The sequence below is a fragment of the Chiloscyllium punctatum genome, chromosome 26, assembly GCF_047496795.1.
Source record: "Chiloscyllium punctatum isolate Juve2018m chromosome 26, sChiPun1.3, whole genome shotgun sequence".
Lineage (NCBI taxonomy): Eukaryota > Metazoa > Chordata > Chondrichthyes > Orectolobiformes > Hemiscylliidae > Chiloscyllium > Chiloscyllium punctatum.
This window is the reverse complement of record NC_092764.1, coordinates 74,956,743-74,974,280: the sequence shown is the minus strand read 5'-3', so window position 1 is coordinate 74,974,280 and position 17,538 is coordinate 74,956,743. Positions and strand designations below refer to the sequence as shown.

The following is a 17,538-nucleotide window of genomic DNA, read 5'->3' as shown; positions in this document are numbered from 1 at the left end:
GTCAAAAGTTACCCTACCCATAAAACCTGGGAAAGTTAATCTGGTTAATTGCTGCCCCCCCTTCCGTCTACTCTCGATGATCAGGCTCTCATCAGACTCTGGTTTCCAGCATCTGCAGTCCTTGTTTTTAACCTACTCTCGATGATAAAGGGATGGAAGGGGTCACCAACAGGGCTATTAAGCAGGACCTGCTCAGCATTAACCTGCTCAGTGACGCCCAGTTTGGGTTCCCCCAGGGCCACTCAGCTTCTAACCTCATTACAGCTTAGGGTTCAAATATGGACAGAAGAGCGAATCCCAGAGGGGAGGGGAGAGGGACACCAAGGCTGCATTCGACCGAGTGTGGCATCAAGGAGCCCTGGCAAAACTGGAATCAGTGGGTATTGGGGGGGGGCAAACTCTCCACTGGTTGGAGTCCCACCTGACACACAGGAAGATGGCTGCCATTATTGGAGGGAGGAAGTGAGGACTGCAGATGCTGGAGACGAGAGTCAAGATTAGAGTGGTGCTGGAAAAGCACAGCAGGTCAGGCAGCGTCCGAGGGGCAGGAAAATCAACGTTTCGGGCAAAAGCCCTTCACCTAGGGGGTCTTTCTTGCCATTATTGGAGGTCAGTCATCTCAGTCACAGGACATCTCTGCAGGAACTCCTCAGACCCAACCATCTTCAGCTGCTTCATCAAAGATCTTCCCTCCATCATTCGGTCAGACGTGGGGATGCTCGCTGATGATTGCACAGTGTTGAGCACCATTTGTGACTCCTCAGATACTGAAGCAGTCACACCCATATTCAGTAAAACCTGGACAATATCCAGGCTTAGCTAATACTTCTGGCGTACAAACGCAAAATACTTAAACATTACAGAGCTTAACCAACTCTCTGACACTCAGTGGTGGTACCAACATCAATCTCCCACCACTGGTGCCCCTGGGGTTAATCATTGACTGAACCAGCCGAGAAGGACAAGGGCAGCATATGCAAGTGATCAGCGTCCTGACCTGGGACGACATTGCTGTCCTTTCCTCACTGAATGAGCTACCCATCAGCATGGTCAGTCTCCATTCACCATCCAGGCTGGATCACTGACAACCACTCAAAGATGGCGGACGCTCGGACAATAAACAGACAGGAGGCAACCACAATCCCGTAACAAGTTAAAAACAAACAATAACGTGACATTTTTAAATAAACTCCTTTTCAGAAAGGATGAGATGAACTGGACATTGGTGTGGTCCCTTCGGGAGCACTGTGTCCAGTTCTGGGGGTCGCCCTGTTAGAGGAGGGATATTATGAAGCTGGGGGGGGGATTCATCAGAGATTTACCCGGATGTTGGCAGGAATGGAGGGCTTGAGTTGTCAGGATAGGCTGGGACTTCTTTAACTGGAACATAGGAGTGACCTTGTAGAGGTTTACAAACCAACGAGGGGCATGGATAAAGTGAAGGGCAAGTGTTTTTTCTTGAGAGTGGGAGATTTCACAACCAGGATTATATTGTTAAGGTGAGAGGAGAAAGATTTAAAGAGGGCGTGAAGGACATTTTATTTTTTTTTTAAACACAGAGCAGTATGAACTTCCAGAGGAAGGGGTTTAGTAAACAAGATTTGGATAAGTACATGAATATTTTAGTTTGGGATTATGGTCAGCATGAACTGGTTGGACCGAAGGGTCTGTTTACGTGCTGTATGGACTCTGTAACTGACCTTCAATCAGCCAACTCTGGCCAAGCTGGGACGAGTGATTGTGGCTGGAGGGGGAAATCTATAACATTGCAACTTCTGGATCAATAAGTGTCACGGGTGATGTCACTGGATGAGGACTAGCCCCAGATGAACTCAAATTCAGTCCCTGCTCTGTCAGGCTGGGGAGCTGAATTGTGATGGAGTAAAAACCGGGAGCAGGAGCAAAGTCATCGTTTCCCAAGGGGTTCCTAATGCCCCTTCGGGGAAACTGGCCAGTCCCACACCAATGGGATGGACTGAGCAAGCCACTCAAATGTATCTAAACCAGGGATGGGCAATAGATGCCAGTCCACCCAGTGTTGGCATCTATTGCCATTTACAAAGGATGAGTTAAAGCAAGAAATAATAAGGAAGGGTATACTATGGGTCGACAACTTTAAATATGGCCTCAATCTGAAACAGTGGGTTAAGTGGATATTGTCCACGGAGAGATGGCAAATGGGGCAATACAGCCATTCTCAAGATCCAAGATGGATTGAGACAAGCCATCCTGACTCATCAAACCACCCGCCGTCCATAACGTTGAGTTGACTGATTGAGTATTCAACCTACCCAATACGCTGGAGAGGTTGAGAATGGGTTTGCCCGGGCACACTCAATTGGAATAGCTCCTATCGGAAGGATGTTGTGAAACTTGAAAGGATTCAGAAAAGATTTACAAGAATGTTACCAGAGTTGGAGGATCTGAGCTACAGGGAGAGACTGAACAGGCTGGGGCTGTTTTCCCTGGAGCCGTTGGAGGCTGAGGTGAGGTGGAGGGGGGGGGGGGGGGGGGGGACCTTATAGAAGTTTATAAAATCAGGAGAGGCAAGGTCTTTTCTCTGGGGTGAGGGAGCCAGAACTAGAGGGCATAGGTTTAGGGTGGCAGGGGAAAGATTTAAAAGGGACCTAAGGGGCAAAGTTTTCACGCAGAGGGTGGTACGTGTATGGAATGAGCTGCCAGAGGATGTGGTGGAGGCTGGTACAATTACAACATTTAAGAGGCATCTGGATGGAAACATGAATAAGAAAGGTTTGGAGAGATATGGGATATGGGCCGGGTGCTGGCAAATGGGACTAGATTGGGCTGGGATATCTGGTCGGAATGGACGGGTTGGACCGAAGGGTCTGTGTCCATGCTGTACATCTCCATGAGCGTGAAAAGGTATGGATGACAAAACTGACGAAAGGGAATCATTTTTTAAAAAGTAACACATTCCAACTCGTGTCAGTCATGAGAAATTGAACAATACTGAGAACACTATACCTGAGAATGTCATTAAACAGGGGGGCTTGATTTCTTGCCAAGGACCCTAAGGTGGTCTCGAAAATTTTAGTGGGAAACTTTGAAACTCAAACGCAGTAAATCGCACAAGGCTGCCTAACCTGGACCAGCTTCAGAGAGTCTGGTCAATGTTACATCAAGACCCTCGTACAGAAGACCAAACCTGTAGAATGTGCAAACTCCACACTGACAGACAGACAGTCTCCGGAGGCTGGAATCGAACCTGGGTCCCTGGTGTTGTGAGGCAGCAGTGCTAACCACTGAGCCATTGTGTCACCCCTGCAACAGTCACGGACGTGTAATCAGCAGTCAGTTAAATGTATGTAATATTTAGTACCATCAGTGAGCAGAGAACCCAGAGGATAAGCAAGTCTGTGATATAATAGCTGTATAAGTAGTTAGTGTGGCTGATAAACTTCTAGATATCTGGCTCAATGAGAACCTGACCTTTGTGCTATGTGTACAAGGGGCTAACACGTAGCACTCGGATCTTACTACACTCGCTGTGGTATCGACCCCATATACTACATCACCCTATGTTTGAGGGTAATGTTCCCTCTAAGCCTTGCGGATATGTGCATATGCAGCTGCTCTGATACACCGCTCTCACAACACGTCTCCCCTCAAAAGAGAAAAGGGATGCTCTGACTCACGGAGAAACCAAGCTTCTTGAACTCTCTGGCGCACAAAGATTTTCTCCGGTCTGTGTTAAAGTTGCCAGCAGAGGCATCAGCATCAGACTCAAAGGCTGCTTGACGAAGCCGGTGGATCATATCCCTCTGCTCCTGAAAGGGAAAAATAAAGAGTCAAACAAGGAAGCAAATGGAGATGAAGCATGTCTCCATAAAGAATCTGGTTGGGTAGTAATGTTAGCACCAGTGGGTGAGAGACTGGATATCATGGTGGCCATGGTCACTATGGGCTGGTCTTAGGGGTGGAAAAAATAGCTTTCACCTTGGCTTTTCACCGGCATCGGAGTCAGTCCGGAGAAGGTCCCCTTGGCCGATACTGGTTATGGAAGGACTGACTTAAGAGGAGAGGCCAAATAGGTTGTGCCTATTCTTAGGGAACTTGACTGGGGAGTTGTGGAGAGGCTGTTCCCCCCCTTGTGGGGGAGCTCAGGACCGTCTCGGAATGAGGGGCCACACATTGAAGATAAAGATGAGAAGGAATGACTTCTCTCAGAGAGTGGCGGAACCATGGACTATCCGACTGCAGAGGGCAAAGGCTGGGTTACTCGGTATATCGGAGGCTGAGGTATACGTATTTTAAAAATCAGTCAGGGAAACAAGGCAGGAAAGGGAAGTCGAGAAGCACAGCAGCCATGATCTCACTGAATGGCGGATGGGCTGAATGGCCTACACCTGCTCCCATGCCTTATGGTCTTGTAGTGTCTGTGTGAAAAATGTTCGCACTGAGAATCGACAGGCGAACACCATCACACGTGAGGGATTAGGTTTTAGTGGTTAGCACAATGACCATTGGTAGAGGAATCCATTAGTGCAGAATCAAGAGCCAACCATTAATGACCTGTCATTGGCAGTAAAGTCGCCATATTGGTGGTGATGGAGAAGGAGAGTTCGTCACAGTAACCTCAGCCTGTACAGGAACTGAACTCACTTTTGGCATCATCCTGTAGATGCCAGATGGCCAAACCAGCCAGCTGAGCTACCTGACCCGCCACTGGCAGTAAAGACATTGAATATTGCTGAGGAAAGTGCTCAGGGTTATTAATCCTTCAAAGGATTCACGGAGAGTTAAATCAGGACGTCATTTTCAAAGTAAGTAGTTTAGAATAAATTGCAATAATTGTAGAAGAAACTGACTGGGATTTGGGATCAGATCCAGGGTGAGCTGTCTGAATCGGGGAGTGTAAAGGAATCTCCTCAGAGAGTTGAAAGGACACAGCAACAGGAGTTGACAGTCTGAGCCCAATTACTTCACAGACTGGCACAAGTCTCGGATTTATTTGGAGAGGCAAATTGTGGGAGTGGGAGTTGGTGCGAGGGCTGCAATCGGCTGGACAGGATGTGATTTAGACATTCAAGGTTTTGTCCCACTCTTGGCAAACTGTATTCCTCTTATCCCTGGCCTTACCACATCCTCGGCCTTATCACATCCCCCTGCCGAATGGACCAGGTCTTGCTAGGATACAAACGCCCCAGCAATGTCCTGAAGAAGGGTTCCACCCGAAACGTTGACTTCTCCCCCTCCTGATGCTGCCTGGGCTTGCTGTGTTCTCCCAGCCTCCTGCCTGTCTGCCTTGGACAAGGAACACTGGCTGCTTATTGTAAGCCAAGGGTGGGGAATTACAGTGAGTCCTCCTCCGTCCTCACCTCACACAGCAGGGGGCAGCGCTGGATTGCAGAAATAATTATTCTCTTCACCCAGCCCACAAAGCGCTTGGGCCAAATCCAAAGAAAGAACTTGCATTTCTACAGCAACTTTCCCCGCCCTCAGGCATATTACATTGGGAAGGTAATGGGTAAGTGCGCAGAGCAAAACCCAGCAAATAGTAACAGAGACAAACTACCTGCTTTAAGTGTTGGGGGGAGGGGGTCACAAGGAAATTGTCCCTGCTCCTCTGTTAACTGGATTGTCTGTGTTCAAGCGAACAATGAGAAATTCTGCCACAGCACCTCCTCAGTAACACACAGAAGCCTGATTCCGAGACAGAGTGCGGGCTACGACAAAATTAAACATATTTGTGGACGGCACGGTGGCACAGTGGTTAGCACTGCTGCCTCACAGCGCTAGAGACCCGGGTTCAATTCCCGCCTCAGGCGACTGACTATATGAAGTTTGCACATTCTCCCCGTGTCTGTGTGGGTTTTCTCCGGGTGCTCCGGTTTCCTCCCACAGTCCAAAGATGTGCAGGTCAGGTGAATTGGCCATGCTAAATTGCCCGTAGTGTTAGGTGAAGGGGTAAATGTAGGGGAATGGGTCTGGGTGGGTTGCGCTTCGGCGGGTCGGTGTGGACTTGTTGGGCCGAAGGGCCTGTTTCCACACTGTAAGTAATCTAATCTAATCGTCCCTGAGGTGACGGTGTGCTGACTCAGTGCAAGGCTCGAATCACAAAATAGGTACAGCGCAAAAGGACGCCATTCGGCCCATCATGCCACTCACCTGCTCTTCCCCCATGGCCCTGAAAATGTTCACTCTTCAGGTTACGATCCAATTCCTTTCCATATACCCTGGCTCTAACGCACACTGATGGCTCTGTATCCCAGATCCTAAAAACTTGGCTTGAGAGAAGTTTTCCCCTCAGGCCACCATTGCTTGTTTGTCACTTCCCTGAAACCGGAATCCTCTCATTCCCGATCAATGGAAACAGTTTCTCTTTGTCGGTTCTCGTCGGACGCTTCATGAAGACCGGAACCTTCTCTCCTCCAAGAAGGTCAGTCCCAACTTGACCAATCCATCAACATAGCTGAAGTTCCTCATTTCTGGCCCCGCCCTCTCTGAGGCCTTCAACATCCTCCCCAGAGTTTATTGCCCGGAACTGGACACAACTCTGCCCAGTTGAGGCCAAACCAGTTTTCCACACTAATAGGTTCATCACTGTTATAGTCTGTGCCCCAAGGTTTTGTTTTTATTCACTTGTGGGACTTGGGTGTGGCTGGCTGGACCAGCGTTGATCGCCCATTCCTATTTGCCCTCGAGAAGGTGGGGGTGAGCTGCCTTCTTGAATCGCTGCTGTGGGTTGACCCACAATGCCATTAGGGCGGGAATTCCAGGATTTTGTGAAGGAACGGCGGTATATTTCCAAATCAGGCTGGTGAGTGGCTTGGGGGGCGGGGGGGGGATACTTGCAGGTCGGGGTGTTCCCAAGTATCTGCTGCACTTGTCCTTCTAGATGGAAGTGGTCATGGGTTTGGAAAGTGCTGTCTGAGGATCTTTGGTGAATTGCTGCAGTGCATCGTGTAGATAGTACACACTGCTGCTACTGAGCATCGGTGGTAATGTTCAGAATGTTATCTGCTTCATTATAGCAAAAACCTGCCCTCTCACCTTCAATGATTTATGCAGAGAATCACAGAATTGAGACAGCACAGAAAGAGGCCATTCGGTCCTTTGTTTCTGTACTGGCTCTTCAAATGGGTTTCACTCCCCAGTGCCAATCTCCTGCTTTCTTTCCATACCCTTACTTCTATCCAACTGCATCTTGAGTGCCTCAACTGAACCTGCCTCTATCACATTTCCAAACAGCATCTTTCTTAACTACTCACCGAGTGAAAAAGCGTTTGTCTCACATCACCCTTGCTTCTTTTGCCTACCACGTTACAATCTGTGCCCTCTCATCCATTCCCCGAGCAGATGCCTCTGCTCTGCCTTCACCTTTAGAGTTGTACCACTCGCTAGCCCCCAACCGAATCAATCACTTCACACTTGTCTGTGTGAAAGAACGGTGTGTGTGTGGAATGAGCTGCCAGAGGAAGTGATGGAGGCTGGTACAATTACAGCAATTAAAAGGCATCTGGGTGGGTATGTGAATGGGAAGGGTAGAGAGGGATATGGGCCAAGTGCTGGAAAATGGAACTAGATTAGGTTGGGATAGCTGGTCGGCATGGACGAGTTGGGCCGAAGAGTCTGTTTCGGTGCTGCACATCTCTACAACTCAAAGTGCAACTGCCCCTTGTCCAGACACTCCTCCGGAGTTAGATCTGGCGGGATAGTGGGCTGTGCAGGCCTAACCTTTCATCAGCAGAGCCCTGAACCACAGGCCAACACTCGAGCTTCCAGATCGGAGCTGAATAAGTCACTCTGAGCACCTCTGAGAAATTGGCTATCTGGCACCTACAGACCACCAGTTACAGTCAGAGTCACTGAGTCATACGGCACGGAAACAGAACTTTTGGTCCAATCAGCCCATGCCAAACATAATCCCAAACAAAACTAGTCCCAGCTGCCTGCTCCTGGCCCATATCCATCCAAACCTTTGCTATTCACGGACTTATCCAAGTGTCTATGAAGTGCTGTAACTGTGCCCACATCCACCACTTCCTCTGGAAGTTTGTCCCATACACGAACCACTCTGTGTAAAACATTTGCCCCTTATGTCTATTAATTTAATCTCTCTCCTCTCACCGTAAAAAATATACCCATTAGTCTTGAAGTGCCCCGTACTCGGGAAAAAACAACTGTCATTAACCCTATTTATACCCCTCATGATTTTATAAATCTCTTATAAGGTCACCTTCCAACCTCCTGCCCTCCAGGTCCCAGCCTCTCCTTATGACTCATTCCCTACATTCCCAGCAATGTCCTGGGAAATCTCTTCTGAACCCTCTCCAGCTTAATAATATCCTTCCCATAGCATGGAGACCCAGTAATCCAGAAGGGGCCTCACCAATGTCCTGTGCAACCACAACATGACTAGCCAACGTAGGAGCACAATTACTGCAGATGCTGGGATCTGAGATTGAAAACTGCTGGATATCACAGTGGGTTATCAAAGGAGAGAGAGAGAGAGAGAGCAAGCTAACGTTTCAAGTCCAGATGACTCTGCATCACAGCTGACTCGAAACATTAGCTTGCTTTCTCCCATGGATGGTCTCGTGACTTCCCAACTCCGATACTCAAAGAACTGAGCAATGAAGGCAAGTGTGCTAAACGCCTTCTTAACCACCCCGTCTATATGTGATGGAAACTTCAATGAGTTATGTCCCTGAACGTCTAGGTCTCTCTATTCTACAGAACTACCCAGGTCCCGACCATTAACTGTAGAGGTCCCGCCCCTCCTTGTCGTACCAAACTGCAGGACCTCACATTTATCTAGGAGGACCTCAAACATTCAAACGTGTCCATTATTGAGCGATCAGTGTGAAGGCATCTGAGGGAACTGATTTTCGCTCAGTACAGTTCATGTGAAAGGTGTGAGAGAGATGAGAATCACCGGTCGTTGCGGAGCAGATAAAAGGTGTAAGGGGAAACAGAGAAATGAAATGATGAGGCTTCAGGGAATGCAAAAGGAGAGATGGAAATGTGGATGCAGGAAGATTCCATGACCACACAATGGTTTCCAAAATGAAAGTTGCACTAAAATTGTACTGAAATAATGTTGTTCGAACCACGTAAATGTCAGGCAATGAACATCTTCAATTACAGACAATCTAACCAGCACCTCTTGATGTTCAATGGTGTTACCATCACTGAATTCACCATTAACAGTATGCTTGGAGCTACCATTGATTAGAAACTTAACAGGACTGGCCACATAAACCTAGTGGCTACAAGAGCAGCTCAGAGGTGTGGAATACCGCAGTGAGTAACTCTCCTCCTGACTCCCCAAAGCCTGTCCACCACCTACAAGGCACGAGTCAGGAGTGTGATGGAATACTCCCCACTTGCCTGGATGGGTGTAGCTCCAATAACACTCAAGAAGCTTGACACTAACCAGGACAAAGTAGCCTATATCGCCGTTCCTTCAGTGCCGCTGGGTCAAAATCCTGGAATTCCCTTCCTCAGGGCATTGTGGGTCAACCCAGAGCAGGTGGACTGCAGCGGTTCAAGATGGCAGCTCTCCACCACTTTCTCAAGGGTAAATAGGGACCGGCAATAAATTCTGACCAAGCCAGAGACACCTCCCAACGTCCCACGAGAGAATCTTAAAAATTGCCAACGTTTTCACGATAGCCTCCACTCTCTCACACTGTGACTGGGTCCAAAGGTATTCCTGCATTCCCCATCTGCAATGAAGCTTTGCAAAGGCAGATCACTCAGGGCCCCCAGTCACTTGCGAGTGAGACTTCCACTGTCTGTGTGCGAATTGCGTTGCGATCAATCTGTTGAATGGACACGTCCCCTTGAAGCCAGCAAGTGGTAATGCCCAGCTGAGCACAGCAACCGGAAGGACTGTGGGCTCAGAAACATGAGAGGACAACACAGCTCATGGGATTAAAGGGACAGTGGCAGAGTGGAGTTGAGATTGGCTGCGAGGTAGAGGAATGGTGAACAGTTGTCTTTCAGAATACAGAGATTTAGACGATAGGAACATTTCCAGGAATCAACATTAGGATCGGTTCGCTCTGAATGGATTTGAGTGGCATCATTTCACCTTTTGACAGGGAGTGAAGTGAATTCTAATAGACTTCAGGTGAATGTACATTTCATGTAATTTGTGTGAGTTGGTAGAGTGTTACTGGATGGATGAAGAGAAACAGATATATAGCTCACTATTAAAGGGGCTGCGGTAGTGGGGAGATGTGTGTACATACATCACCAAGGCTGGCTGGTCAGGCGAGGTAATCTGCTGGATCCTTGGCCTTCAGAACAGAATGGAAAAGGGAACAAGCTATGTCCAGCCTTTATAACCCACCGGCCAGATGTCAGCTCTCCTGTTATGTGTTAAGGTAGGCTGAAGGTACATTACACCTTCAAAGTCTGGGAGAAGATTTGTAGTTCGGGTGCTCGTTGTTGTGGTTGTGTTCGTCGAGCTGGGAATTTGTGTTGCAGACGTTTCGTCCCCTGTCTAGGTGACATCCTCAGTGCTTGGGAGCCTCCTGTGAAGCGCTTCTGTGATCTTTCCTCCGGCATTTGTGGTGGATGCTCCCAAGCACTGAGGATGTCACCTAGACAGGAGACGAAACGTCTGCAACACAAATTCCCAGCTCGGTGAACACAACCACAACAACATTACACCTTCACTTGCTACGTTTCAATTCTTAACCTCAGTCACAACGGACACTTTTGAGAGGAGGGCTATAAGGCGGCGATGTGGACTGGAGAGGTTTAGTGAGAAGGATATCTAATACTCGTGTTGGGGGGGGGGGGGGTTAAATGGAAATGTCAAGGGCGAGTTTTTTTGCACAGACCATGGTCGGAGTCTGCAACATGCTGCCAGGAGTGGGGGTGTTTAAGGGCCTTTTAGATAAGCAAGTGAATGTGCAAGGGATGGAGGGACACAGACCAAGGGCAGGCAGAAGGCATTAGTTTAATTTGACATCATGTTCGGTACAACATCGTGGGCCATAGGGAACAGTTCTATGTTGAGAGAAGATTGGATAGGGCCCAGTCGCTCTCTTCAGAACAGAGGAGGCTGAGGGGAGGTTGAAGCAAAATGTACAAAACGATAAGGGGTCCTGGGGGGGCAGAGGTTTTAAAAACTCTTGTCGTCAGTGCCTTGGAGAAAGCTCAGAGGAGATAACATTCAAACATTATCAACAAAGAGGTATTTCAGTTTCACGGAGAGAAACCAGAGGAGATGGAATGATTCTCCTTTGCAGGGAACGCTGAGGGAAGTTCCAAGAGTGGCTTTTAAAATGAAGGGTTTTTGTTTTGTTGAGGAGAAGCTATTTCAGAAAGCTCTACAGTAGGAGAGTCAGTAACCAGAGGACACAGACTTCAGATCACCAGCAAAAGAAACCTGAGGGAGAATTTGTTTTGTTTTAATGCAGTAAGTCGGGATGATGTGTAATGCACTGCCTGATCGAGTCTCGGCAAGACTCGTTATGCCTGTATCCTATAGTAGACTATGCCCAAGCCCATTCATATACTAACGTGGTCACAGCCACGGAATCACATCTTACAGCCAGCGCCCAAGTCACCACCATCACCATCCCTGGATATGTTCTGTGCCACTGAGAGTGACAGCACAGTGGGAGGGAGTTGTCCTGAGGGTCCTCAACATTGGCCCCAGACCCCATGCAGTCTCATGGCTTCAGGTTAAACATTGGCCAGGAACCCTCCTGCTGACTACCATGTACCGTCCTCCCTTGGCTGACGAATCCGTGCTCCTCCATGTTGAACAACACTTAGAGGAAGCACAGAGGGTGGTCAGGGAGCTGAACGTACCCCCCCTGGGTGGGGGATTTCAATGTCCACCAACAAGAGTGGCTCGGCAGCAGCATTACTGACTGAGCTGGTCTGGTCCGAAAGGACATTGCTGTTAGACTGGGTCTGCGGCAGCTGGTGAAGGAACCAACAAGAGGGAAAAACATCCTCGACCTCACCCTTCCCAACCTGTCGGCTGCAGATGGATCCGTCCATGACAGTCCTTTTGGAGACAAACACCTGTCTTCATGTTAAGAATACCCTCCGTGATGTTGTGTGGCACTATCACCGTTCAAAATGGGACAGACTTCAAACAGGTCGAGCAACACAAGCCTGGGCACCCATGAGGTGCTGTGGGCCATTAGCAGCAGCAGAACTGTACTCCAGCACAATCTGTAACCTCAGGGCCCATTGTGTCCCCAACTCAACCATTACAATCCAGCCAGGGGCTCAACCCTGGTTCAATGGGGAGTGCGGGGGGGGCATGTCAGGAGCAGGACCAGGTATACCTGAGAATGAGGGGTCAACCTGGTGAAGCTACCAAACAGGACCACCTGTATCCCAAACAGCATAAGCAGCAAGTCACAGACAGGGCTAAGGGATCCCACAATCAACGGATCAGATCTAAGCTCTGCAGTCCTGCCATGTCCAGCTGTGAATGGGGGTAGACTGTTAAACAACTCACTGGAGGAGGAGGCTCCACAAGTCTACCCATCCTCAGTAACGGAAGAGTTCGGAACATCAGTGCAAAGGATAAGGATGAAGCTTTTGCAGCAATCTTCAGCCAGGGATTTGGGCCAAGTGCTGGCAAATGGGAATAGGTCAGTTTAGGATATCTGGTCGGCATGGACGGGTTAGGCCGAAGGGTCTGTTTCTGTGCTGAACATCTCTATGACTGTAAGTGCTGACTGGATGATCCACCTCAGCCTCCATCAAAGATCCCTTCCGAACGGTAACATGGGGATTCTGTAAGGAGGGTAGCAGTTCAAGGTGGCAGCTCATCCCAAGGACACAAGGTATGTCATCAAACTCTCCCGAAATGAGGTACTGCTCTAAAGCACATTGAAAATAATACAGGCATTTGACGGAGAGGGCATGGAGAAGATGTTGCCGCGTCTGAGTAGGCCCAAGCCATAATTGAAAAGACCAACTCTGACCACCAACTTCATCAAAATGTCTTTCAGGTTAAATGAAGAGGGTCCTCACCTGGACTACAAACACCACCAATCTGATGGGCTGAATGGCTGTGATTACCAGGCCTGCCCCTTGTAGGCTCCCCGTACCATGAGGCGTCCAGCTCAGACTCCTCTTGGCCGGTCCCTGGACACCCCAGACGTACCTGGTTATAAGGGTCCATTGGAATCTTTGTCCTGGGCTCGAGGAGGTTAAGGGAAATGGACTGTAGGACGTACAAGTAGTGAGCCATCTCGTCCCTCACTGCTGAAGAGCTCAGAATAATGTTCTACAAGGAAATATAAACACGACACAGTGAATCAGAGCGTCAGTAAAACCGCATGGTCAGATCATCACAGGCATGACTGCCGTCACAGCGTGATCGATGGGGTTTGAGGTTCACAGTTACCACCACCCCCCCCACCCCCCACCCACCCCCCACCCACCACCGCCAGGACTGACTGAGTCACATACACCCTCGGACAGAACTGACCGGTCCCTCCCTTCCCCTCGGACAGGACTGACCGGTCCCTCCCTTCCCCTCAGACAGCACCGACTGACTCACATACATCCTCGGACAGCGCTGACCGGTCCCTCTCTCCCCCTCGGACAACACTGACCGGTCCCTCCCTCCCCCTCGGACAGGACTGACCGGTCCCTCCCTACCCCTCGGACAGGACTGACCTGTCCCTCCCTTCCCCTCGGACAGCACTGACCGGTCCCTCCCTCCCCCTCGGACAGCACTGACTGAGTCACACCCACCCTCGGACGGACTGACCAGTTCCCCACCCCGGTTTGAATACTGAAGGAAAGTCTCCTTTACCCTCTGAATGTTCTGCCTGAGGTTTCTCTTGTTGAGGAAGTCCATCATTTCCTAATTGAGGGAGAGAAAGAACACTGTGGGTCAGAGAGTCATTGCGATGGAAGCAGATCCTTCAGTCCAACTTGACAATACCTGGGCAGCTTCAGGGACTGAACAGGAGTGGTTTGACAGAATTATAGTACACATGGGAAGGATAATTTATAAATACCCAAGTTAATACTGCTCAACTGTTCCAAAGCCTCCTCTTCCAGGACATTTCTCTGTCCCTCTGCGATACAGATCCACAGACACTGATAACTCTCAGGGGCCGCTTTCTTGGTATGAACTGGCAGGCTATCTGACCATGTGGGGCATCACAGTCAGAGTAATTCTGCTCGCTGTCAGGATAAGGAGAATGGACAGGAATGTGGTGGTGGAGTCAAGGATCGGTCCTGTTGTATTGAAAGGCATATCGGCCCCTCCTGTGTCTGGCAGGACCGTCCGATGCTGCACGATAGGACAGCGAGGATTGGAGATACAGTTTATACTGAGTAGTTTAAGGATTAATTGCTGCACAGAGACGGATCAGCACTGAGGAAGGGTTGTACCTACTCGGCTGTGTTAGTACCGAACGCACACTGATTCTCACAGCCTTTCACAGATTGAATCAGAGTTACAGAGTAAAGTTCTCCCTGCTCTGTGTCGACGTGCTTTCACCCCAGGCCCCTAGCAGTGACAGCCAACGCCAGCTGCCCTCGTGGGCTCCATGCCAATCTTGTCTCCACTGAAGTGTGAGCAGTATTCTACCATTGTGCTGGTGACAAATGATGCCCAGATAGAGAGACAGTGAGTGACCGGGCCGAGGCGAGTGAAGTCTCACCTTCCTCTCGTCATCCTTTGAACTCAGCAGCAGGGCGATGATCAGAGCCATTGCTTTCGTTTGGATCATCTGGTTTGTCCTGCAGAGGAAGAGAGAGATCACGGAAAGATCAGATACCCCACCAGCCCCCTCCTACAGGGCAGATACCCCACCAGCCCCCTCCTACAGGGCAGATACCCCACCAGCCCCCTCCTACAGGGCAGATACCCCACCAGCCCCCTCCTACAGGGCAGATACCCCACCAGCCCCAGCCTACCGGGCAGATACCCCACCAGCCCCCTCCTACAGGGCAGATACCCTACCAGCCCCCTCCTACAGGGCAGATACCCCACCAGCCCCCTCCTACAGGGCAGATACCCTACCAGCCCCCTCCTACAGGGCAGCTACCCCACCAGCCCCCTCCTATAGGGCAGATACCCCACCAGCCCCCTCCTACAGGGCAGATACCCGACCAGCCCCCTCCTACAGGGCAGATACCCGACCAGCCCCCTCCTACAGGGCAGATACCCCACCAGCCCCCTCCTACAGGGCAGATACCCCACCAGCCCCCTCCTATAGGGCAGATACCCCACCAGCCCCCTCCTACAGGGCAGATACCCGACCAGCCCCCTCCTACAGGGCAGATACCCCACCAGCCCCAGCCTACAGGGCAGACACCCCACCAGCCCCCTCCTACAGGGCAGATACCCCACCAGCCCCCTCCTACAGGGCAGATACCCCACCAGCCCCAGCCTACAGGGTACATACACCACAGCCCCGCCTACAGGGCAGATATCCCACCAGCCTCACCTGCAGGACAGATACCCCAACAGCCCCACCTACAGGACAGATACCCCAACAGCACCTCCAACACGGCAGATACACCAACAGCACCACTTACAGGGTAGAAACCACAACGGCCCAATGTACAGGGCAGATACCCCAACAGCACCCCCTACAGGGCAGATCCTCCAACAGCACCCCCTACAGGACAGATATCCCATCAGCACCCCCTACAGGACAGATATCCCATCAGCACCCCCTACAGGGCAGATACCCCATCAGCACCCCCTACAGGGCAGATACTCCAACAGCACCCCCTACAGGGCAGATACCCCATCAGCACCCCCTACAGGACAGATATCCCATCAGCACCCCCTACAGGGCAGATACTCCAACAGCACCCCCTACAGGGCAGATTCTCCAACAGCACCCCCTACAGGGCAGATACCCCATCAGCACCCCCTACAGGGCAGATACTCCAACAGCACCCCCTACAGGACAGATATCCCATCAGCACCCCCTACAGGACAGATATCCCATCAGCACCCCCTACAGGACAGATACTCCAACAGCACCCCCTACAGGGCAGATACCCCATCAGCACCCCCTACAGGACAGATACTCCAACAGCACCCCCTACAGGACAGATACCCCATCAGCACCCCCTACAGGACAGATATCCCATCAGCACCCCCTACAGGACAGATATCCCATCAGCACCCCCTACAGGGCAGATACTCCAACAGCACCCCCTACAGGGCAGATACTCCAACAGCACCCCCTACAGGACAGATACTCCAACAGCACCCCCTACAGGACAGATATCCCATCAGCACCCCCTACAGGGCAGATACTCCAACAGCACCCCCTACAGGGCAGATACTCCAACAGCATCACCTGTATTAGCTATGAGGTCAAACTTGGTTTGTTTTTTCTTGAATGTTGAAATCTGAGGGCTGAACTGATAGAAATGCACAATATTATAAATGGCAGGGATGGGGTGGATAGTCAGACTATATTTCTACCTCTAAGGGAGTCAGGGTAATTATTAGAGTCATTGGTTTAAGGTAGAAGAGGATAAGTTGTAAGAAGATGTGAGGGGAATTTTTTTTAAACACAGAGGGTAGTAAGTGCCTGGAATGCACTGTCAGAGGTGGAAGCAGATACGATAATAACGTTTAAGAAGCATCTTGACAGGGAATAGAGGCAGAAAGTGAGGACTGCAGATGCTGGAGATCAGAGTCGAGCGAGTGGTGCTGAAAAAGCAGGTCAGGCAGCATCCAAGGAGCAGGAGAATCGACGTTTCAGCCATAAGCTCTTCATCAGGAATGAGAGATACAGGAATGAGGCATCAGAATAGAGGGAAACCAACCGTGTACAGGTAAAGGCAGGGTAGGGGTGACGGGCCGAAGGGCCTGTTCCTGTGCAATATTGTCCTTTGTATGGGACAGAATGGACTAGAAGGTTTTTAAACAAAGTAGAGGAAATGGAGGCTGATCTGGAGACAAAATCATGACACGGGTCAGTAGGGGGCGAAAGATTTGCATGTGTGCTGTAAAAAGTCAACGTTAAAACAGACCAACAGCTTTCCCTTGGCACACAGAGGGGGAGGTTAAACCTGTCCTGAGATCACCTTCAACATCAAAAATTTATTAACCTCGGTTTTACTCAGGATCCCCAGCTTCTTGGTGAAGTAAGTTTCACTTGGTGAGCCTGACCTCGGTGGTGGGCAGGTTGTTGGAGGGAATCCTGAGGGACAGGATGTACATGTATTTGGAAAGGCAAGGACTGATTCGGGATAGTCAACATGGCTTTGTGCGTGGGAAATCATGTCTCACAAACTTGAGTTTTTTGAAGAAGTAACAAAGAGGATTGATGAGGGCAGAGCAGTAGATGTGATCCATATGGACTTCAGTAAGGCGTTCGACAAGGTTCCCCATGGGAGACTGATTAACAAGGTTAGATCTCACGGAATACAGGGAGAACTAGCCATTTGGATACAGAACTGGCTCAAAGGTAGAAGACAGAGGGTGGTGGTGGAGGGTTGTTTTTCAGACTGGAGGCCTGTGACCAGTGGAGTGCCACAAGGATCGGTGTTGGGCCCTCTACTTTTTGTCATTTACATAAATGATTTGGATGCGAGCAT

At 50.1% G+C, this 17,538-nt stretch overlaps 1 protein-coding gene across 2 annotated transcripts in view; it reads right to left on the bottom strand.

The window, feature by feature from the left end:
* elmo3 (engulfment and cell motility 3) overlaps positions 1-17,538 on the bottom strand; it is a 157,799-nt gene that overhangs the window by 71,240 nt on the left and 69,021 nt on the right. For both annotated transcript variants that reach the window (XM_072547656.1, XM_072547659.1), the window contains exons 9-12: positions 14,631-14,709; positions 13,772-13,822; positions 13,115-13,237; positions 3,657-3,788 (exon numbers count right to left, since the gene is read on the bottom strand). In XM_072547656.1, the coding sequence (XP_072403757.1) occupies positions 3,657-3,788; positions 13,115-13,237; positions 13,772-13,822; positions 14,631-14,709 (385 nt within the window). The remainder of the gene's footprint in view (positions 1-3,656; positions 3,789-13,114; positions 13,238-13,771; positions 13,823-14,630; positions 14,710-17,538) is intronic.